At 32.0% G+C, this 24,106-nt stretch overlaps 1 protein-coding gene across 1 annotated transcript; it reads left to right on the top strand.

Annotated features, from left to right (window-relative positions):
- Positions 1 to 179: 179 nt before the first annotated feature.
- On the top strand, positions 180 to 23,978 carry LOC129228266 (serine-threonine kinase receptor-associated protein-like). The gene is made up of 7 exons (XM_054862936.1): positions 180 to 356; positions 6,054 to 6,193; positions 16,459 to 16,609; positions 17,482 to 17,581; positions 18,043 to 18,180; positions 22,214 to 22,350; positions 23,699 to 23,978. The coding sequence occupies exons 1-7, from the start codon at positions 242 to 244 to the stop codon at positions 23,914 to 23,916; spliced, it is 999 nt and encodes a 332-aa protein (XP_054718911.1). The 5' UTR covers positions 180 to 241; the 3' UTR covers positions 23,917 to 23,978.
- The last annotated feature ends 128 nt before the right edge of the window (positions 23,979 to 24,106 follow it).

Genomic DNA, 24,106 nt, shown 5'->3' with positions numbered 1-24,106 from the left:
ATTTCTTTACATTAATCCAAAATTGGTGCAGTTATTATATTTCTACTGAGGGAGAACTTTTAGTATCGGGGCGGAGAAACCCAGCATCTATATCTTTCACCATATTTGAGTAATCGCTGTAGTGGTTGTGTAATGTAATGTAATTGTAGCTGTAACCACAGTTTACGCTTTCACTCGTGAATCATTTCTGTTGTGTGCGATGTTGTAAATTGCCTTGCTGGTAATTAGTAGATTTGTTAGTATGGCAGGGCTGCGGCAAACCGCTTTAACGTGCAGCGGTCACACTCGACCTGTTGTAGATTTATCTTTCAGTTCCATTACACCGTCTGGGTTCTTCTTAATTTCTGCTTGTAAAGGTAATTAATTGTTTCTTTACAGCAGACATTGCCTCAAGGGAAGAGTTGAAGAGCTAATTTTGCTGCCATTCTACAGTTTCTTGACGGGGAGAGAAATCTCTCAAATATAATTTGAAAGGAATATTGAAAAAAATCAGTTTTCTACTCGCATGTACATCGATTTAGTTCGAATCTTTAACACGACTAGCGACCGATGAATTGATTCAGAATTTATGTGCTACTACATATTCGACGTTAAATCCCGACTCTCACAAATTTGCCATTTCAACTGCGCTTGCGCGTGGACTTATTTCAAAAGTCTTGCTAAAATTAATTACAAACATTATTTGTTGATAAATATGAGATAGTAACAGATAAAAATTAGAAATCACAAAAATTTCTCTGATTTAGTTTTTAGGCTTTTATAAAGATTGAGTTTTGCATCTTAATTATTAATGGATTTGGTGTCTGATTTTTCTGTCCCTTTTCAGGGCCACATTTTTAACCTCAGAAGAGTACTAGAATTGCAGTATCACTTCTAATACAGAGCCGAACCCTCAAGTCAACCTAAATAAAAATGTATAATACGAAGCTGTTTATGCCTAACGTAATATATCCGCAAAACATGGACATCTCTACTCGTATTCCTATCATTTCTGAAGTACATAACATGTTTGACGTTTATGTTAAATAAATATTTCCAAACGAATAAATATTGAAGTGTCATTTTTCTCTTTACATTATAAAGATTATCAGTTATTCATATCCATAGTTTCCTATAATCTATCACAAAATCGCTGTGAAAATATTCCAATTGCATTCATTAATTTGTTCGGACTCTAGCTCAACCTAAATATAAACAAGTAACACGAAATCTTAAAACAGAAAGCACAAAAAGGTAAGTCCACGTGCAAGCGCAGTTGAAATGGCAAATTTGTGATAACCGGGGTTTAACGTCTAGTCTCTACTACATCCTCTTTTGCTTGTCTTACTGATGAAGTGCAGGAACCCTGGTATTCAGTTACTGCATCGGCTCATTAAAAATTTTAGTCAATCTAACAATTGCAAACCTAAGCACGGATTTTCAATGTAAAATGCCATTAATGACCTCTGCATATGTTCCCAACTCATTGAGACTTAACATTAAAAATGATAAACTTTTTTTTTTCTGAGTTTTTTTTTAGAAACTCCTTTGAAAATTGTGTGCATTATTTCAACGAACTAAGTAAAAATGTTTTCAGTTAGTTACTGCCTTATAGCCATTGCTAGGCAGAAGTACATGAAATCTACACCTCCAGCTCAGTCATCCTCAGCTAGCAGTGTATTTCATGTAAGCAAAAATGGTTTGTAGCAGAATGGAAGGTATGAAGACATTATGAGCATTTGATAAAATATATTTTGAAAGCTGACATATTCTGTTACTTTTATCAAAGGTTTGAACATCTATCACGGTTTTTTTTTATGAGCAAACACAGATATAAGTAAATTTATATCAGCTTGTTTTTACCATGATTTAATATCATCCTCCTCTGATTGTCCATGAAAGAATTCAAAATGACGGATCTGTTTAAAGGAAACATTTTTTCATTTAAAAGATTAATTACGAGTCTTGATATAAAGTAATTAAAACATTAAAAACTGCTATATATTATTAAAGAAAACAAACATTTTTCAAAAGAAGAAAAAAACATCCAAAACTTGTACTGGTGGCAAGGGCGCCCATATAGATACGCAAGGGGGGGCTCGAGGCCCCCCCCCCCCTTGAAATTAGAACTTTCTTGCTTTTAGTACTTTTTTCTTTGCAAAAATGTAAAAACATTTCTTCTCCAGCCATTAATGAATAAGTTATTAAAAATGTCAAATTTCAATAATTCTAATCTGTCTTGAAATCAGTTTCCACGGGGAAAATATTTGATCTCCCCCCCCCCCCCTTGCAACTTTGCATATGGGCACCCATGACTGGTGGGTAAAGTTCAGATTTAGTTTTTTGAATAATTGATAATGGAAGTCTAGAAACAAATTAAATGTTTTAGAATGAGATGATTTATAAGGAATTTTAATAGCTTCAAACCTTCAATGTCTGCTCAGTATCCAACTCAACCCTCTTACTAACTTGCATTTTTTTTTTAAATTTAATTATAATCAACGTCACTTTTGTTAAATACAGTCTTAATAACTCGAAGTGCCAAGAGACCGACTAAAACGTTCCAGTTATGGGAAGTTTCTACAACAGTCTCAAGAGTTTGAGACCCAACGAAAACTTTGAGATAAAGGAATTTTCATGTTATAAGCTTCAAGTTATCGAGATCCGACTAATTTATTTAATAATTAAATCAGGGTTGTTTGGTTTAAACCACGTTGGTTTAAACCATGGTTTAAACCAATTGGTTTTTTTTAAAAAAACCATGCAGTTTTTTAAAAAAATGGTTTTTAAAAAAAAAGCCAAAAAAAAAAAATCCATTTTACAGGTTTACATTGATTTCCCCACACATATTGAATAAGAAACAAATTAGGATTGGAAAAAGCTTCAAAGCTAGTCTTTTTGTACAAGGCTTTCAACTAAATGAATTTTTTCTAAAGACTGTTGGAGAAAACAACGGTTCTTTTCGTTTAAAGCAAAATATTTTTAATCTGTTACAAACAAAAACTGTAAAATTATATTTATAAATAAATATACAGGGTGTCCAAAAAGTCCTTGACACATTTAACCTAAAATACCATTGTTATGTGTCGAGGACTTTTCGGACACCTTGTATATGTAATGTATTTAACTCATTTCAGAAATATGTGTATAAATCTTTTAACAATTAAATAAAATCAACTTTACACCACAATAACATATGCATAAATACATAGCGACTTTTACGTTATAAATTAATATTATTTTTATGTTATTTAGTACTTTGAACAAAAAGCAAGTTTTGAAGCTTTTCCAGAGCCTAATCAATTTTTGAGTTATGAATTTGCTACACATTTATTTGTTCTAAAGAGTTTGCATTTAATATTTTTTAAACTTCAATGCTGGATGCAACATGTATGCCAGTAAATAAGCTGTAATTTAAGCCATGTTACACCAATTTTTGTATTTTTGATTTGTTTCTTTGTTTTAGCGATAGTCGATATCTTTTCCAAGTCTTTCCAAAATAAGAACGGAGTCGAATATAGAGCAGCACTTTTTTTTAAAACTTTGTCAGTACAACAGCAATTGATTTTTTGACTGTTCAGTCATGTACTGTTGTACATTTTGCTTTACTTCAATATTTGCGACATTGTGTATATAAAAATCAGTGTTATGTAAGATCAGAAAGAAAAAATATGAAAATTGTTCTTTTGAAAAGATTATGCTTAAAAATATAACTTTTACCTTTATTCGATAATTATTCATATTATGTTGGTTTTATAAAGTTTTTTTCTTCGATCTTCATTATATTTTATCTTAACCCGCATCACAACCACTTCTTGAAGTATTTCGTATCATAAAGGGTCTATATATACATGCATACTAATATATTAATCAAGTCAAACATTTCAATCAATATTTCCTCGCAGAAAGCTATTTTAATTATTTAATTTAGTTACAAGATTTTGTTCTTATCTCTTTAATTAATCAAGAAATTAGGTATAATGTGACTATTGAACAACTGTTAATTACATGGAACCTTAATTACCTTCCGAAAATTAATTGTTTTTCTCGCAAATAGTATTTAAACCAAAAAAACCCGGTTTAAACCAAAAAAACCTAATTTAAACCAAAAAAAAACCGTTTTTTTTTTTTGGTTTTTTTACCAACCCTGAATTAAATAATATTTCCCTATTTTGTGTGTGCTTAATTTTTTCATACATTTTGTATGTGAACCTTTCTTATTTTTGACAGTTTCTAATTCTGATACAATCTGCTTGCTTGCACTACAATTTAGATCGCTCAAAGGTCTCTAATTCGAAATTGTAGATAATTCGAGCATTTCTCCAGATCTCTTGATTTAATAGTAGTGCTTTTACAAACTGAGTGGAAACTGGTTGTTTATTTTAGTTAAATCTCAATTTAAAAAAAGTAAAGAAACTTTCTTTCAGCATTTAGTGAGGCTTTAATAGGGGGTTGTTGGCCAAGGTGAAATTTTTGCAGGATGTCTGTTGCTAAAAAAGTTTGGGGCTCCCTGATATAGAGAAATAACAAGAAGTTCTGTCTAGAACTAGACGAGCCTACTTTCCCGTATAACCATACTACTTTCTAGTACCAGATCAATGTTCTCAAAATAGCTAAAATCGCAAATTGTTTCAAACATATTTTTCCAATATTTTAAGCTACTTTCTAGGAATAAAATATTCCTCACTCATCTAAAAAAATGAGATGCGTAAAAAAAAGAAAAAAAAAACAAAACGAACAAATAAAATAGCAGCAACTTTTAAACAAAGCAGCTAATACACTCTTTTCCATTTAAAAAAAATTCTTCAACAGCTTTCAAAATGAAAAAAATAATAATAAAAATTAATAAGCTCATTAAAATAAATACATCATATCAAAAAAAAAAAAAAAAATCGTTTCTTTTTCCCCTGTTCCCAAAAATAATTTTTTAAATGAATTAATGCACTTATCAAGATAAATAAAAACAATAAAATGTCAACATAAAGAAATACTTTTCATTGTCAAAAAAAAAAAAAATCGTCTGCGCTTATCTTTATGTAGAAACATAAATGACTTTGAGTTTATTCACCGAAAACTGAATACCTAAATAAAAACTTTAGCGTTAAAATAAAAACAAATCACATCAACAATAATTATTTCACAGTTAAAACCATAGCGTCGGAGTCGGAGTCAATCTAATTTTGGGATGAAGGAGTCGGAGTCGAATATCCAAGAATCGGAGTCAGTCATTTGTCTGTGTATAAATTTTTGCCAAAGCTAGGAAGACATAGTTGAAGTCGGGGAGTCAGAGTCCGATTAATTGTCGGGCACAGGAGTCGGATTCGGATTCAGGTGCCCCTAAATTCTCGGAGTTGGAGTCTGGAGTTTGGCGTCAAGAGCTATTTCCAACAAAATTTGTTTGAAGTAAATCCGCCTTCAAGTACGGAATCTACATTGACTTTCAGTTTCCCCGTAGGTGCTAATGTTAAGGGATTTGAACTGTTCAAAATTGAACAGAAAATTGTTCAGATCAAAAAGATATTTTATGTATAAGTTTTTCATCAAAAGCTTTTTCCTACAAAGTTTGTTTGAAGCAAATTCGCCTCACAGTTCGGAATTGCCTTGAATTTCCCTGTAGGAGCTAATGTTAAGTTTTTTTGAACTGTTCAAAATTGAACAAAAATAGTTCAAACCAAAAAGTGAAATATGGGAATGAGGTGTCCTTGCCGAGATCTTTCGAACAAAAAAAAGTTTGTTCGAATCGGACTATTCATTCAAAAGTTATTAGGGGGGGACAGACAGACATTTTTCCACATCTCAATACCCTACTTTCCAATTTTTAATTTTTCGATATTTATTTAATTATTTTATTTATTTTTGACTTTTTTTTGTTTTTCGGGATATTTTTAAGATGCATTAAGCCTTCTTTCATGCTTTTTTCTTCTTTTTCTGACTTTTACTGGGAAAGTAGGCTAAAAAAGAAAAACCTATGAAGTTATTATTTTTTTGCAATAGAGAATCAGTAACTTTACTGATTTCTTTATTATATGGTTATTTAATTTATACATGAAATAAATGTATTCTTTCATTGTTAGATGGCAAACCTATGCTACGTCATGGAGATACTGGAGATTGGATTGGAACTTTTGTCGGTCACAAAGGAGCAGTCTGGGGTGTTGCTCTGAATAAAGATGCATCTAAAGCAGCCTCTGGATCAGCAGATTTTGAAGCTAAGGTACTTATTAAATTTTCTTGAATCTGGTGGGGGGAAATCTCGAATCCTTTCAGTCTCATATCTAAGTTACGGAGGGTGTCATCTATGAATGATCAAGCCAGTTATCTATCTATTAGGAAAGGTAATAATCATCGTCTCTGGGTGCCCTTAAATACTTCTGTGGCATTGACTTGGGTGAATGTTGTCAGACTAGTATCTCCATATTTAAAAAAAATATATGTTTTACTCTATTTTTCCCTCCTATCTAAAATTTTCCGTGCCCACTTGGGTAGGGTAGACCGACCAGTGAATGAACAGTTAAGCACAATTTCATTTTTTAAAAATCCTAGTAATTTTAAATTCTATACTATACAGATCGTGATAGTTAAAACATTTTAATTGATCTATGTAAATATCTCTAAAAAATCGTGGGAACTTAAATGGTACCGCTTCTGACTTTTTTTAGGTGTTTAAAGAAAAAATGGCACAATGACCCAGTGAATGAACACCTCAAACCAGTAAATGAAAGCAAATTAGTCCAGTGAATGAACATGATAAATTTTGATTCAAAAAGAAACTAAGTTTCTTTGAGATCTATCTATCTATATAACTATATCTATATATCTATCTTTTTATATCTCTATCCATCTATCAATATACCTTTCTATCTATTTTTCTATCTACACATCTATCGGTCTATCTCTATGTCTATTTATCAATGTACTTATCTATTTTTCTATTTATCTATCTACTTATCTATCTATCTACTTATCTACCTACTTAATTTATCCATCTATCTTGCTATCTATCAATTTATCTATCTATTTATCTACTTATCGATCGATTTATCTACTTATCTCTCTACTTATCTATATATCTACTTATCTATCTATCTGTCTATCTACCTAACTATCTATCTATTTATCTGTCTGTACATCTAAATATCTACCAATCTATTATCCTAATCAATCTATTTATCTATCTACCTGCTTTTTTAGCTGTCTATCTATCTACCTATCTATCTATCTACCTGTCTATATATCTACCTAGTATCTATCTCTATATCAGTCTCTCTACCTAGTTATCTATCTCTATATTAGTCTTTCTATCTACCTATCTATCTATTAACCATTACCTATCTATTTATCTATCAATAAATCTATCTATCTATCTACCTACCTATTCTATCTCTATATTTATCCACCTATATATCTATTTACCTCTTATTTTTTATATATCTATCTCTATATCTTCCTCTATTTATCTATCTATATCTATATACAAACATACATACATATCTACCTATCTATTCTCTCTCTTTGTATATATATATTTCTATTTCTCTATCTACCTGTCTATCTATCAAGAGAGATAAAGATATAGAAAGATAGATGTAGGTAGGTAGGTTAATGTACAGATAGAGATATAGATAGATAAAAGATAAAACTCAGTAAAAAGTGCATTGTTTACAAATACAAAAATAAAGAAATTATAAAATATATAATGAAATACATAAATAAATAAGCATATAAAACTATCTGCATTACAAAAAAGTATGAAAATGAAAATATCTCAAAGAAACTTCAAATTTCTTTTTAAATCAAAAGAAATTTTGCCATTGTTCATTCACTGGTTTTCGCAATTTTTCGTACCCAGTGATTGAACACCCCTCTACCTGAAAATCTACACATTCTGCATTGGCTGAAACAATTTAAATCCGTAGCCTAAATATGTATACTTAATTTTCCTTTCGTAGAGTTAAAAAATAAAATTTATCGATAAAAATAATATGTATCAAAATAATTGCTAGCACGAAACCAGCCTTATCATTTTGAAAGAGAGAAAGAACGATTCACGGCAGTAAAAATTTCAAATTTTTTCCAGGAAAAAAATACGTATCCAAAGTAACTAATCAGGTGGCAGATAGCTTAGAATATCAATAAAGAACGCTTTTGTAGTGAATTTATTTCGAAAAAAATTTTTGGAAGCTTTAAAAAAAAAAAAATGACGCGCTGTTCATTTACTGGGTGATGTTCACTCACTGGTTGTTCTACCCTATGTCATTTTTTTTTTAAACTTTGACTTGCACATTTAGGATGCACTGTATTTGCACCAAAGAAATTCTAGTATTTTTTTTTGAAAAATATTATGGTTTAGCCAGGACCGGATTTGGAAGTGTGGAGGCACCAGGGCAATGAAGGAGTGGAGGCCTCTAATCAGGGTGTGAAAAGATCATCATATTTTCGAAAATATCCGATATTTTGATAGATATCTGAATATTTTGATATATATGTATATATCCGATATTTTTGACCCGTGAAAAGTAGGATATTTTGTAAAAATTTTATTGTGTTGTAGAGGCCCTTTGTTTTAGAGGCCCCAGGGCAGTAGCACCACCTGCCCTCCCCTAAATCCAGCCATAGGTTTAGCTACCGGGAATAAGTTTAAAAGTTTTAAAAAATGGCAATTTCCAAAAAAATACAAATGTTTAAAATTCTTGTTCCAAAACCACTCAAATGCTTCTTTTTGACAGCATTTTGACTTTTCACATATCTTTTGTGATTAACTACATTCCTTTACAGTTTTTATTGCGCAAATAAGCCATACATTTTCTTGAAATTAACCAAATATCGATTTTACTAACCATTTTTCGTACATTGCTATATTTCTCCTTTTATGGTCCAGTATAAATTTTTTTCTTAATAAATGTGCACTGTGCATGTGTTTATTGGAAATGTAAATGCAGTTGGCTCTCTGTTTAACGACGCTCTATTTAACGACTTTCTTTATTTAACAACGGCTTTTCATAGCCCCAGATGGCCCACTATAGTGTTAAAAGCATTCTGTTTAAGGACGATTTCTACTTAAAGACGATTTTTCGTGGTCCCTTGAAAGTCGCTAAACAGAGAGCCAACTGTACATTTTATTGCATCAATAACCAAGAACCCACCACAAAGAGGTAATTGCAGTTCATGCTCCACTCTGCCCTTCGCATCCACCCAACCAAAAAAGATAGCCATTAAAATACTTACATTTGCACAATTTTAAACGAATTTCAATGTTTGGACCAAGGTATGAAGTTGTACTAATGATTCAGTTTTGGCATTATGATCGTAAGTATAAAGTTGCTCTTCCTTCTATTGTGCCTACCTGATCTTTTGCCTTGTATGCCTTTCTGTGATTCAACTGCTTTACATTTTGACTGTCGCTCACTGCCATGACTAATAACAAGTTCTTCAAATTAGCATTTTAGCCAATTCACACTCCAGCTGCTGACAAGGTAACAAAACTGGTTAAAGAGTAGGTAAATTGGTAGTTAGTGAAGATTTATAAGAAAAACATTATACTTGTGCTTCTCATGCTAAGACTGACTCAAAATCCTACTTCAAACCTGTACTCAAAAGCAGAAATGTGTTTAAAGTCATATAGTAGTCGTAAATATGTAAATAACTTGGCTGGGTAGATGGGAAGGCCAGGATGGAACTTAAAATCAACCATCTTCTTTTGGTGGTGGGGTTGTTAATAAACTTGAAATTTAATTACATTTCCAACAACGAGTTGCATAGTACACATTTATAGCGAAAAAAATTATAACTGGACTATAAAAAAAAGCTAAGAAATCGATTTTGGTTAATATAATGAATCTTTACGATTTATGCACAAACTAAAAACTGTAAAGGAAGGTAAATAATCATAAAGACATGCGTAAAGCATTTAAATGGTATTAAAACAAAAAATTTAATGCATTTGTATTTTATGTATTTGTTTTTTGAAAGAAAACCCGGAATAATATGTAAATTATGTTTTCACAGGAGCTAAATTGTTTTCCAAAACTTTTGTACTTATCAACTCAAAATGGGTAAATACACCAGAAAATGTACGTTCCAAGTCGAAAAGAAACATGCACTTTTATGTCATACCTTACATCAGTCAAAATATAAAGGAGTTGAATTAGAAGAAAGGCATTAGATGGATTTATGAGAACAACTTTATCCTTACGATCATAATGCCGAAGTTGTATCATAAGCAAAACTTTATACCCTGGTCCAAACATTGAAATTTATTTAAAATCTTACAGTAAGTGTGAATTTAAGTCTTGTAATGACTATACTTTTTGGTTGGGTGGATGGGAAGGGCAGAGTGGAAGTTGAAGTGCAGCCACCTCCTTGTGATGGGTTCTCGGTTGTTAATGCAATAGAATATATTTACATTTCCAACAAAGCAATGCACAGTGTACGTTTATTGCGAAAAAAATATACTGGACCATAAAAGGTAAAATATTGCAATGTACAAAAAATGGTAAAAACAATCTATTTTAGGTCAATTTCGTAAAAATGTATGGTTTATTTGCACATAAAAACTAAAGAAATGTAGTTAATCATAAAGATCTGTGAAAATAATGTTAAAAGGAAGCATTTGAATGGTTTTAGAACAAGAATTTTAAACATTTGTATTTTCATAAAAAATTTTGCAAAATTTGGTCTTGTATTGTTCTTATCTAAGCTATTTTTTTTATAGGTTTTGAACTAAATTTTTATTGTTGAAAAGTTACAAAACTAAATGTCGAACAGTTTTAATTGTACCATGTCATCCTGTTTAATATTTTTACTTTGTAAAATAATTCATCAAAACCGGAAATCTAGGGAGCATTATGGAGGGAAAATGTTTTATTGTAAGACAAATCTCAATGAAAATACAAATACAATACAAATACAAAAGTGACGACCAGCAACAGGCTCTGGGCCCAGCTAGACTGGTCCTAGTCAATTTACAATCCCCAGTGAAGATCAATGGCCCTCTTAAAACTGTCTACTCCTTTGCTCATTACCACCTCTTCCGGTAAGCTGTTCCAAGGTTCCACTACCCTGCTAAAATAATAATTTTTCCTAATATCCATGTTAGCCTGAGATTTAAATAGCTTAAAACAATGACCCCTTGTCCTGTTTTCAGTGCTAAACTTTAGCCCCGTAACATCATTCGTTTTAATAAATTTAAACAGCTGAATCATGTCCCCTCGGTCTCTTCTTTGCTCAAGACTGTACATTTTTAGCCTTCTAAGCCTGGAATCATAATCTAAGTGGGAAAGTCCACTTATTAGCCTTGTAGCCCGCCTTTGAACCCTTTCCAATACATTAATGTCTTTCTTAAGATAAGGAGACCAAAACTGAACAGCATACTCCAAATGGGGTCTTACCAAACTTCTATATAAGGGCAGAAGAACTTCTTTAGATTTGTTTGAAATAGATCTATTGATAAACCCAAGCATCTTATTGGCTTTGTTGCTAGCAATGCTGCACTGTTGGCTAGACTTTAAATCCTGACTTATTAAGACCCCCAGATCAGTAACTTTGTCTGCCTGACTAATGACTGAACCTTGCAAATAATAACTAACTCCATGCCCTAAATGTAGCACTTGACATTTCCCAACATTAACAGCCATACCCCATTTATCAGCCCACTCCGTAATATGATCTAGATCCTCTTGCAACTTCTTTGCTTGTTCTTCATTTTCTACAGTCCCCATAATTTTGACATCATCAGCAAAACAATTCATGTTCCCAGAAATATTTTTGTGAATATCGTTCATAAAAACAACGAACAAAACAGGCCCTAACACTGAACCTTGAGGAACCCCGCTGAAAACCTCACTCCAATTAGAATAATTTCCCCTTACAACTACCCTTTGTTTCCTTCCGGTCAGCCAGTTTTTACCCAAATGAAAGTTTTCCCTCCTATTCCTATATCAGCTAATTTGCTAAGTAGAGCAACATGCGGTACCTTATCGAAAGCTTTTTGAAAATCAATGTAAACAACATCTACAGGCTTCTTATTGTCCAATGCCATGGTAACTTTGTCATAGAAATGTAATAAACTAGTTGCACAAGATTTACCTTTCCTGAAACCGTACTGAAAACTATTCAATAGATTATTAGTCTCTAGAAAATTTACTATCTTAATTTTCAGCAATGTTTCAAAAATTTTGAAAACCACTGAAGTTAGACTCACAGGTCTATAATTTCCCGCACTCCCTTTAGACCCTTTTTTGAAGAGCGGTGTAATGTTAGCCAGCTTCCAGTCCTCTGGCACTGTCCCCGAATTATAAGAAGCATTGAAAATGTTTGCGATTACATCTGCTAATTCCTCTGCACTTTCAACTAAAATTTTCGGATAAATATTATCTGGCCCCGGAGCCTTAGTCTCTTTAATTTTTTTTAAATGAAGTAAAACGTCATCCCTGGAAAATACAAAGTCCTCAAGCTGTACTATAGCTTGTGTCTTGTTGGTGTCAACTGTTGAGATACAGTTATCGTTAAAAACACTCGAAAAAAAGTTATTAAGAACATTAGCAATATCACTATCGTCCTGAATTAAAATTCCGTGCTCATCAACCAGTGGCCCAATATGACTATTTCGAACTTTCCCCGAATTAGCATATGCAAAAAACCTCTTGGGATTCCTGTTTATGTTATCTGCCAGTCTTTGCTCCAACTCTCTTTTCTGAATCTGTACCAAATACTTAAATTTATGCCTTGCCTTACAATATTGGAGCCTATCTGCACTATGACCTGTTTCTCTCAACCTATGAAAAGCAGCTTGCTTGTAATTTAGAGCGTCTTTAGTTTCCCTGGAGAACCACATTGGCCAAATTTTAGTGTTGACCCCCTTTCTCCTAAAAGGAACATGATTCCTAACCGTATTCGCTAGATTTTCCATAAACTCTGCCCACTGAAGATTCACATCGTTATTGTCCAATCCAGAAGAAAAAACTGCATTCAAACTCTGCCGAAGTGCCACAAAGTCAGTATTTCTGAAATTGGGCACAAATCAAGATGGACGCAATAATATATGACTTTTGGATCAAAAAAATAAACACAAAACCAATATTTTTTTCCACCTATTTGAACTTTGTGTCAAGAACATTTTAAACTGCAGTTAAATCAGAGGTTCCCCCCCCCCCCTCTCTTTTGCCCAAAGAGGTGCCCTATGGTACGCCCCCTCAAATGTTTACAAGATTCCCCAAGAATAAGTCCTCCAAAATAAGGTCAAAACCCCTCTAAAATTACCCCTCTCTCATAAACTTCAATGGTGCAGTCTGCACCATTGAAGTTGTGGCATACCTAGGGTGCGTTAATAAAGTTGAACGCGTTTAACGAGTGAAGCCAGGGATCTGGCCAGAAGATATTTGGGTCCGTTAACGGACCCTTCACAAAAATCCGATCAACCAAAACGGACCTTTCACAAAATCCCGACCAAACAAAACGGACCTTTCACAAAATCCGGATCAAACAAAACGGACCCTTCACAAAATTCTGATAAACAAGATCGGATCTGTCACAAATTGTTTATTGAAAGAGCAAATCTGAAAGCAAAATAACGCATATTTCTGTGCATAAACCGATAATTTTTGGAACCTTTTTTTAAGTCAAATTAGAGGGATCAGCTTATACAAAATCGGCTAATTTTGAAAAAAAAATAAAAAATCGGCACTCTTGCGATTCTCCTGCAAGCGATAAATAATTGCTACTGCCAAATAAATATCATGGTTGTTTTGTAGTAAGTTACAGGCCCTAAAGCTCCGGATGGAATAACTGAGCTGGCGGTGTAGTTTATAATAGTTGTTTGTTTTATCACAGCTAATTAGCAGCGGTGTTGTAAACTTTTCTGAAAAGGCATTGGTAAGCATTTTTCTCCTCTCATGATTTAACAAACAATAATAATATGTATCTGCGAAATGAACTTAGAACTGCAAAGGGATAGTAAGGGTGAGGAAAAAATATGATCGCTTCAGATAGGGTTACCAAATTCAAAATTATCACCACTTCGCGTTTGGCGTTGAACCTTTATAATGACTTGATTAGAAAATATTCTCATCATTTTGCCAGCTTGTCAATAGTTGCGTTTTTACGGTGCGGTGCGATGTTTAATTGTTATTTTGGGAGAAAATTATATGGGTTTTGATTTTTCGATGCTAACAAAGATGATTAACTTTAAATAAACTCTTTTAATTACCGTTTTTTTTTCTTTAGATGTCTACATTTTGAAATATGCAATTTTTTAACATCCGATATGAGAATCATATTTTGTTCTTTTTTCAAGCTAACTTCGCTTTATTAGGAGTCAAATAAATGAAAAGTCTCTTTATTTCTGTTAGAACTCTCATTTCAAGTTTTTAAAGCAAAATTCCATTTTCTGTTATGAGTCAAAAATGAAAATGCTGAGATGGTTTGTTTTATTTTATTTTTTGGGTCAACTGTGTCCACAGATATTAATGAAATGGTTATCATAGGACTCTAAAATGCAATTTTAAAATAATTTTATCAAAAATATTTCTTTTACAAGCCGTTTTTATACTTTTGATGCCTTCACTTTGAGAATTGCGATCTCTTTGCATCCGATATGGGATTCCGATTTTTCGAATTTTTGATGATTATTACGCTTTTTTAAGAGGTAAACAATTGAAATATCTTTTTATTTTTGTTAAAATCAGGGAATTTATAAGTTTTAAACGAAATTCTGTGCTTTTTAAGTGTCTTGGGTCAAAAAGTTGAATGCAGAACCCTATTCTGTATTTTATTTCATTTATTTATATTTTTGTTACAATTATTTTAAATACTATACAGAAATATATCTAGTATAATTTAACATAATGTAGAATGTTAGATAAATATTGATACTTGAAAGAGCGATGACCCCCCCCCCCCTGCCAAATGTCAGAAAAAAAATCCAGTATGATTTTCTCGACATAGAAGAGGAAAACACTCAACTTTAAGTTTAATTGATGCAGTTTTGTGCCATCTCTAAGTTCTAAAATTTCGTTTTAACAAAAAAATTTTTTTTTTTTTTATTATTTATTTATTTATTTATTTATTTTTTGCGAAATTTTTTTGATTTTTTCACAAAATTAATTCATTTTTCACAAAATTATTTGATTTTTCACAAAAAACGGACCCTGTGAAAAATCCTGGACAGACCCCTGGAAGCAAGTTAACCGGACGAGGCGTTCGAAAAGAGAACGGGTTAGCTAACTGGTCGTTCAGAAAGTGTAACTCGGTTAGTTTCATGAAGCGAAATTCATAACAAAGTTCACAAAGGAAAAGGGTGGTTTGCTTGGTTAGAAAACATGGTGGCGCCCAGTGCATGAAATGTTTATGTTTTAAATGCGATATATGTGCAGTTCGTAATGAGTTTATTTATTGTTGAGCATATGAAGTCTTGTCAGGGTTTGCAGGGTTGAGAAAATTTCAATTAAAAAAATCGAAATAAATACTCTACACTTTAATTATTTATTTGTTCTAGACAACTGATAATAAACATAATAATAATGCATTTTGAATTTAAATAACACCTTTGCCTGCTATTTCTTAACGAGGGGGGATGTGTCTGATATTTTAAATTAAAAACACATTTTGCATTTTCCATCATCAAGAAATAATTCAAAATACCTTGTTTAAGTCAGGTCATATCTGATTTTCTAAAAGTTAGTAGTTTTATAGTGAACTGTTTTCTATCCAAAAAGCATTGGCCTGACTTATTTTTCGTATATACCAGAAGATGCACCAATTTAAAAGTAAACAAGACTGTTTTCTAAACATTTTTTTCAGATTTTTTAGAAATTAATAGTATTTGCAAACAGTGGGGCAAAAAATAGAATGTGTGAACATTTTTTTTTTTTTTTTGCTTTTTAAAAAATGTACTATTTGTTGTTCTGCCCTAAGAAAAAATGATGGAATCTAAAAAATTATCTTAATTAAGATGGAATTTAGTTGAAAGGAATCTTGAAATTTATTTTTCTTTCTTTTTATTTTATTCAAAAGAAGAATCCTGTAGTCATTTTTTTTTTTCATCACTAACTTCAAAAGACATATCCTCCAAAAAAGCAATGATCTGCGTCGTCTGCTGACTTAACAGCCGTCATCTTTATTTTTAACTGATCGTTAAAAAGTGAACACGGGTAACGGAAAACCATAGAGTTATCATTTGTTAAGCCAGTGAGTTTCATTAGACTATGAACGCACCTCTGGTTTGAAGCAGTTTTTCTCAAATCTGTTTTTTTACAGTAAAAAATGAGAAATTTTAAAATATTTTCAGTTTTTGCCTTATTTCAAAACTTACATCAATGATTATAACTAACTAGCATGATTACTTGCAGATATTTGTTTAAAAAGAGTTTTAAGAAATTTTTCTTTAAAGTAATAACTGGTGAAATTTTGTGCGAAAGACATATTTTACAGATTAAGATTTTCGTATGATTATAACTTAGGCATTTATACTTGTTTTATTTGTAGTTATGGGATGCAGTTTCTGGAGAAGAGCTTCACACTTTTTCCCACCCTCATATCGTGAAAAGCGTGCATTTCAATTCTGATGATTCCAAGCTTCTGACAGCTTCTAATGATAAAAAAGTTCGCATTTTTAATCTCAACAGACCAGATGAAAGTAAGATATGATTAAACTACAGTATTTTTTAGTTAGTCATTTGATTAAATGTTAAACATTTTGAAAAGAGGAATTTGCTTTGCACAACTGAATTCAAAAATAATGAATTATTTACAAAATCTTAACAATATATTTTATTACTGTTGGTGTATCTTAAAATTTAACTCTTTGCAAAGCTGACTACATATTCTCCCAGTAGCAGAAATTGCAACATGCGCCGCAGACTCAAGAATGTCTGTAGATAAACAAGTTGGGGGAGAAAAAACCTAAAATTTTTCAAGAAAAAAAGTCTTAACTTTCATTTGAGGATGATTTATACTGCATTTTCTCTGGGATGTAACCCACAGGTAGCTTACACTTGCATTAGCATCTTACTTTTAAGCATTTCTGAGGGCTGATTTAGATTTTATGATTCATCTAATGTCTGTTGATCTTGCAGATTTCTTGATTTTTGATCTGTGTCACAGGCTGCTGAGCAAAACTCTGCTTCTGGGCATGTTTTCGATGAAAATGCAGAGCAGAGATTACAGTAAAACTTATATAATGTTTTTTTAAAAATAGTTTAGCACTTTTAATTCATTAATGTTGGAGACTTTAAAAAATAAAACACATTAGATTGGAACATGGTGTTGAATTCAGGAATGTTTATCCACATTCAGTTAATCATCATTGTTTTTGTTTTTTTAAGTGGGAATGATTAGGAAATAATTGCTTGTAGCTAATCATGAGTTTATTGTATTTCATCAATCAGTTTTAACAAAATAAACTAGTAATGGTTAAGTGATGTTTTTTTCCCAACATTTTTTTTCCATTATTTTCCAACATTTCATAAAGACAAGATTTTAGTCATTTTTTTTCCCTTATTGGTACAGATGGTGAGTGTTTGCTCGGCCACACATCTGCTGTGAAGAAAGCATTATTTCTTCAGGATGAAAAGAAAATTGTCAGTGCAGCTGATGATAAATCTGTCAGGTAATATTAAGGATAAATTTTGAGATTTTTAAACAAAATTTCTTTGAATGTTTTGATTTGATTATTTTTCACACCTAGATGCAATAAAAAAAAGGGGTTACAAGTTTGTTACTTTAATATGTGTGCTGCTCAATAATTAAAAATTTTTATCTAATGCAAGTTTCTGTTTATTAGCAGATAAAATACTTGTAATTAGTTTTAGTATGTAAGAATGGCTTTTGAAAGGATTTTCAAATTTCTCTCTTGATTCTGCTTTTTGCAACTAGCAAATTCTACTTGGTGTGATTATCATTCCTTTTCCATGTTTCCCCTGTCATCTAGAAAGCATTTTAATGTATTCAAATTTTATATGTACTCTGGCCCGCCAAGTTCAGCTAAATATGAGGTCTCCATCAGGGTTCAGGATTGTTTCAATTTTTAATTTATTATTAGTTCTCGTTAAAATACATTTTTTATTACAGGTTTTGGGACCAAACATCTCTTCAAGAAATCCAAAAGCTTGAATTTGAAACCCAACCCAACAGCTTGGAAATCTCTCATAATGGAAATATTTTAGTCATTACTCATGGACATTCTGTTAGTTTTTGGGATGTCAATAAGTAGGTATATATTGTATGATATTGATTTCATTTGAATTTCAGAAGTTTAAGCACATTCTTTATATATTCTGGGTATCTTTATATACTTTATGCTTTTTACTCTTATGCTATAGACAGGCTTCCACGGGTCAGGGAAAACCTGGAATTGTCAGTGAATTTTATTTTAATCAAAAAAAGTCTGGGAAAATTATTACTTTTGTCGAAATTGTGAGTTTTTTTTTTTTTTTTTTTCAAAAATAGACCTGGAAATATGTTATTTTTTTGGGGTGTAAACTTCTGCAGTATGTAGGTTATGTTCTTTAGCTAGTGCTTGTGTGTGTTTATTTGCAAAAAATAAAGAAAGGGGAAAAACCTCATCAATCCATTAAAAAATACATCACATGTTTTTAGCAGTCAACAAATGCAAGATTTTTTCCCCCGCACCAAAAAAAAGAAAAAGAGAAAAAGAAAAATATATCACCGGTCCGCAAATTTTTTCAAAAGCACTTACCGATCTGCGGATCAAGAAGGGTTGAGAAATGCTGATATAAAGGATAACTAAATGCTGGTGATGTATTCCTGCATTAATGTTTCAAAGTTGTCTTATATCTTAAGCTTTAAAATCAAATTGACAAGTCTAATTCAATCTGGTTTTAAAAATAAAAATAAAAAAAAGTGTTTCATTTCTACAGCATTCAATGAACCAAAAGTGTTCATCTGTGGAATAGACCTTTTCTCCTTATATTCGTTTACAGTGAAACTTCTACAGAGCGACCTATCTCTGCTCTTGAAAAAAGTGATGGTTAAGGAAGGTTGGTCGCTCTTATAGGTTGTTGTTGAACATGCAAAAAACAATAATACCAATAATAGAAGTCATTTATTTTTTGCTTGAAGCATGTTATGAACGCAGTGGTTGGAAGTAGCGCGCTACAAGTAGCGACGCTACTGTAGTAGCTACATTTTTAAGTAGTTTGTAGTGTAACGCACTACTTTTTTAAAAAAGTAGTGTAGTGAGTAGTTAACTACAAAAAAATAGCAGTTTGTAGCGATTTCTGGAAACTACTTTTAAATAAACTGAAAAAAAAAAGGTTCAAACGAATTTGACTGGAGAAAAATTTTATACAAGTACATCAGCGGACGCAATGAGAAATAAGACTCATAAAAATACGAGCTGACCTCAGGCATTTTTTTGACTTCATACATACTATCTGTTTGACGCCATTAGTTTTTTTGCCATCGTAATTTTCATATTTCACCAATATTTATATTGCAAAAAAGCACTTATTTTCACGAAAATGAAGATATCGGTGATTTCGCGAGTTGAAAATTTGGTGAATTTTATATGAACAGACCGAAGATTAAAAAACAAAAATATTTTAGCGAGGCTTAAATTTTCGACAGTATTCACCAAATAAAAAGAAGCTACTGAAAATGTTATAGAAAAGGATGAAATTGAACTGTTCTGGAGGACTTACAATAAATACGAGCATTACAGTGTGAGAGTATGATAACGGACATTTTTCTTAATGTCTTCTGATGAGCTAATTTATCAATCTTTTTTTGTTCAATCCTCTTACGGTGTGTGCGTGTGTATTAGGGTGTACCCCCCCCCCCCAAAAAAAAAATCGAAAGTTGATTTTTCAAGTCGCACACTCTCTTATATTTTATCCTTTGCGTCAAAAAAAAAAAAAATCGTATAATTTGAACAACGGCAGCAAATGCCGATTATGTCTGAAAATGTGAACCAGCACTTGTGTAATGCTATATAGGCCAAATTAAAATAAAATGTTTCTTTAAAAACTCAATTTCTGTTGATAAAACGTTGCTCCTATACCCCACATATGCACCACAAAAACATTTATTCAAATTAAAAACCATTTAGATATCCCACACGTGCCTAACATTTATAATTTTCTTCAAAAAATTAAGTTTTTGATACATATTTTCAGAAATGCAAGATTTTACGAAATGAACAAGCTGAAAAATATAAACAGTAAAGTAGAAAAGTAGTTAATTAGCGTTTAATAGAAATTTTTGTTTTCTTGCAATTTTTAAGTCTCCCACATAGTACTCAAAGATCTGTTTTTTTTTTTTTTTTTTTTTTTTTCCCCCCCCCCCAGGTTGAGTTAAATTTTTCATTTAAAATACATTTTTTTTAACTATCCGTTTGTACTTGTTGATCTGCAAATGTGTTCGCCAGTAATTTTTGAACTTGCTATTCTATTTAAATTTATATGTAATTTTTTAAAAGATAACTGGAAAAAAATCAATTTTTTAAATAAAATTATAAATTTTAGGTCAAATGTGGCATATTTAAATGTTTTTTAATTTGATAAATGTTCTTGTGGTACATGTGCGGTGTTGGGTACAGGGACAACGTTTTATCAGCAGAAATTTCGAGTTTCTAAAAAAAGTTTTTTTTTTCTTTTCGATTTGGCTTAGCATACAAGTAGTTTTATACTTTCAGGTGCAAGTCGGCACGTGTTGCCGTTGTGCAAATTATATGAAACTTTTTCTCAAGATTGTTTTGTCACAAGAGGAAAAATACATGAGTGTATGCGACTTGAAAAACTGACTTACATTTTTTGAGGGAGAACCTATTGTGTATGCTTTTTATTTACTTATTTTTTGAAAAGTAGTGAAGTAGCGACTACATTTCAAAAGTAGTTTGTAGTTGCTACATTTTGAAAAAAGTAGTTGTAGTTGTAGTTAACTACATTTGTAACAAAGTAGTTGTAGTTCGCTACAAAAAAAATGTAGTTTTTCCAACCACTGTATGAACGTTTATGGTATGAATGTATTATACACCTGTCACCTTACGTGTGGTCTTAAATCCTAACAGTGTGGAAAACTACGACCTCCTTTTGTAATATTTATAAGGCTCTAAGCAGACAAAGCGTCGAGCATAAAAAGAACCCTTTTTGAAACCCCCAGAATAATAGATTTAACCCCCTTTTTCTGGTTTCTTTCCACTTTCATAAGCAAGATTGACTGATGTGTGCCCAAGCTAAATTTTCTATTGCTTTTTTTTTTTTTGTTGTTGTTATTGTTGTACAGTGGCCGCCGCTTATATGAATCACGTTTGCTTTACTGTCTGATCACGAATTGTATGGATAGACAAACATCCGTTTTACAGCCAGAAATGGACGAATCTATTATTTTTACCGATGTCGGCTTTTGCAGAAGCAGTCTCGTTCAAATGAGCGGAATTTGGGCTTCAAATTTTTACTTTTCCCCCTTATTCACATAGATTCATCTTATCTGGACATTTGAAAATTCCATGCAATCGGTGGTTGGATAGTAAACACTCTTGATTCTATAAAGAGGCTGATTCAATAAAGCCAGATTTTATTCTGTTTTTGACAATTTGATTCATTAAAGCGGTTCATTCAACTAACCACTGATTCAATTAACCAGCATCCACTGTATCTCTTTTGGTTTTCTCTATCCAAAAATTCCTTTTGTTTATTGGTGCTGGATTATACAGTTTGGTGGTTGTTGTGAGAAGTCTTTTCTTGATGAATTTTTTACACTGATAGGGGGGAAATCAATGCCTTAGAAAACTGATTATTAAAAAGAGGTGGCCCTGGGTTTTACAGTTTGATGGTTGTTGTGAGAGGTCTTTTCTTGATGAATTTTTTACACTGATAGGGGGAAATCAATGCCTTAGAAAACTGATTGTTAAAAAGAGGTGGCCCTGGGTTTTACAGTTTGATGGTTGTTGTGAGAGGTCTTTTCTTGATGAATTTTTTACACTGATAGGGGGGAAATCAATGCCTTAGAAAACTGATTGTTAAAAAGAGGTGACCCTGGGTTTTACAGTTTGATGGTTGTTGTGAGAGGTCTTTTCTTGATGAATTTTTTACACTGATAGGGGGGAAATCAATGCCTTAGAAAACTGATTGTTAAAAAGAGGTGGCCACTCATAGAAGTTTCACCGCATTTATTTAGTTACTTTCACAGTGGTCAGAATCAACAGAATTAAGCTGCTTCTAGTTACAATGACTAAAACTGCCTCAAATTGTACTAATTTGTCTTTAAATTGTTTTTTTAGCTTTGAAAAGTTGAAAGAATATAATGTGCCATCTCAAGTGAACAGTGCATCTTTGCATCCTGATGAGTCAGTCTTTGTTTGTGGAGGTGATGATTTTAAGATGTACAAGTTTGATTATGAAACAGGAACTGAATTAGGTATTTCTTCCTGTTAACATGTGTTTTTTTTTTTTTTTTTTTTAAATTTTGTGTGTTGATTTATACAGTAGAACATCAAAAATCCAAACGTGCATTTCAAAGCTCTCCTCTCAGCCAAAAATGAGTTTGTTGGTTTTTCCTTTCGGAATTAATTCAACATTCTGTGTGTGAAATCTGTGCATTTTCCAGATGTTCATTCAATTTTCTTTGTTTTGTTAGTGTATAATTTCGTCGCAGAATGTACAGTACTGTATTTTTTTTTTCATTTTTCTTTTGTTAAGTAAGGAGAACTAATTTTTGTTACATTTTGTTAAACAATAACTATATATCATTGCGTCATGCACTGTATTCAACATTATGTACACACATAGCGTATAATCATTTTATTTAATTAAATGGCATATTATGGTCAAAACCGTGTTTTCTTGGATGTTTCCTAAAATACGAAAAATTGAAAACCCGAACTATTTGTAGTCCCAATTAGTTCAGATTTTTGAGGTTCTACTTTAGTATGGTCATCTATTTTTTACGTGTGTGATAAAAAAATTTTTTGTTCAATCCAAAATATTATGTTTAATTTCAAAACAAGGTTTACTTTAGATATCCTCCCCCCCCCCTGCATTCTTTATTTGACATTGTAATACATATACTATATTATACTTGAAATCCGATTTGCTATTGATACTTTTTCATTTTAGTCGCCTATTTTTACAATTTTTACATAGAGTTACTGGCACTCTTGGAAGAAAGAAGTTTAAATTTGAAAGCGCTGCTAAGTTTCAGCGTTTATCTTGCAGTTTTTATTTTTCAACTTACTGAAAATATTATAGAAAATTATTTCAATCAGTTGCAGTTGTTTTAAAATTAGCTTGTTTATCTAGATTTTTTGTAATAATATTTAAAATAATGTTTTAAAAGATTGATGTAATGGTTTTCAATTTGGAACATCTAAAAGCAGAGGGTGGCAAGATAACAAATTTGATGGTGGGGGTGGTGGCACCTATCCCACCTGATCTACCAATGCTAGACAAGGTTTATGAGTCCAAGAACGAGTGGATTCTCAAAAACAAGCCTCCAATTAGAATCCAGGGCATGATTTAAAATATTTGTTCTTAAAACTAGGAAAATAGAAGGATCTCGTTTTTGGATAAATGATAATAGTTGCCCTGGCAAATGTTGCTGCACTGCTTGATTCAGAAAGAACCTTTCAATGAGGGACTACCTAGGGTTAAAATAGCATTTAATTCTGAAATTTAAAAATCCCACTTGGTACATCATCCCTTTAATTCTCACACACTCACTTCATATTAAATCTTAAAATTTCTTGAAATCATATTTTTATTTTCAGAATCTTTTAAAGGACACTTTGGGCCTGTTCATTGTGTTCAGTTCTCACCTGATGGAGAACTGTATGCGAGTGGAAGTGAGGATGGGACTCTCCGTCTCTGGCAGACTATAGTCGGTAAAACTTACGGACTGTGGAAATGTGTGATGCCTGGCGATTTAACAGGAAATGATGTAGATATTAACTCCACAGAAGCTCCAACTGTGAAAGCAGAAGGATAGATTTTCAATTTACTTAAAAATGAAATATGTGGCACCATGCAGCCATGGTTTTACAAAAAATAAATACTTTTTATGAAGTAACATTGCAGTCGTTTTTGAGTAGACTCATTAATCACTAGCTTCATTGCCTGGCTTTGCACTGACTGTTTACCTCGAAAATAAAAGTTTTGTCAAGTGATCCATGTTCAAC

This window comes from Uloborus diversus, chromosome 8 (assembly GCF_026930045.1).
Source record: "Uloborus diversus isolate 005 chromosome 8, Udiv.v.3.1, whole genome shotgun sequence".
In the NCBI taxonomy this organism is placed as follows: domain Eukaryota; kingdom Metazoa; phylum Arthropoda; class Arachnida; order Araneae; family Uloboridae; genus Uloborus; species Uloborus diversus.
This window is presented reverse-complemented; position numbering and strand designations above follow the sequence as displayed.

Excerpts from the sequence above, each read along its gene's own strand:
- LOC129228266 (XM_054862936.1), top strand. The coding sequence starts at position 242 with ATGGCAGGGCTGCGGCAAACCGCTTTAACGTGCAGCGGTCACACTCGA. Across the intron at positions 357-6,053 it reads CTTAATTTCTGCTTGTAAAG|ATGGCAAACCTATGCTACGT; the intron begins GTAATTAATTGT and ends TTTCATTGTTAG. Across the intron at positions 17,582-18,042 it reads GCTGATGATAAATCTGTCAG|GTTTTGGGACCAAACATCTC; the intron begins GTAATATTAAGG and ends TTTTTATTACAG.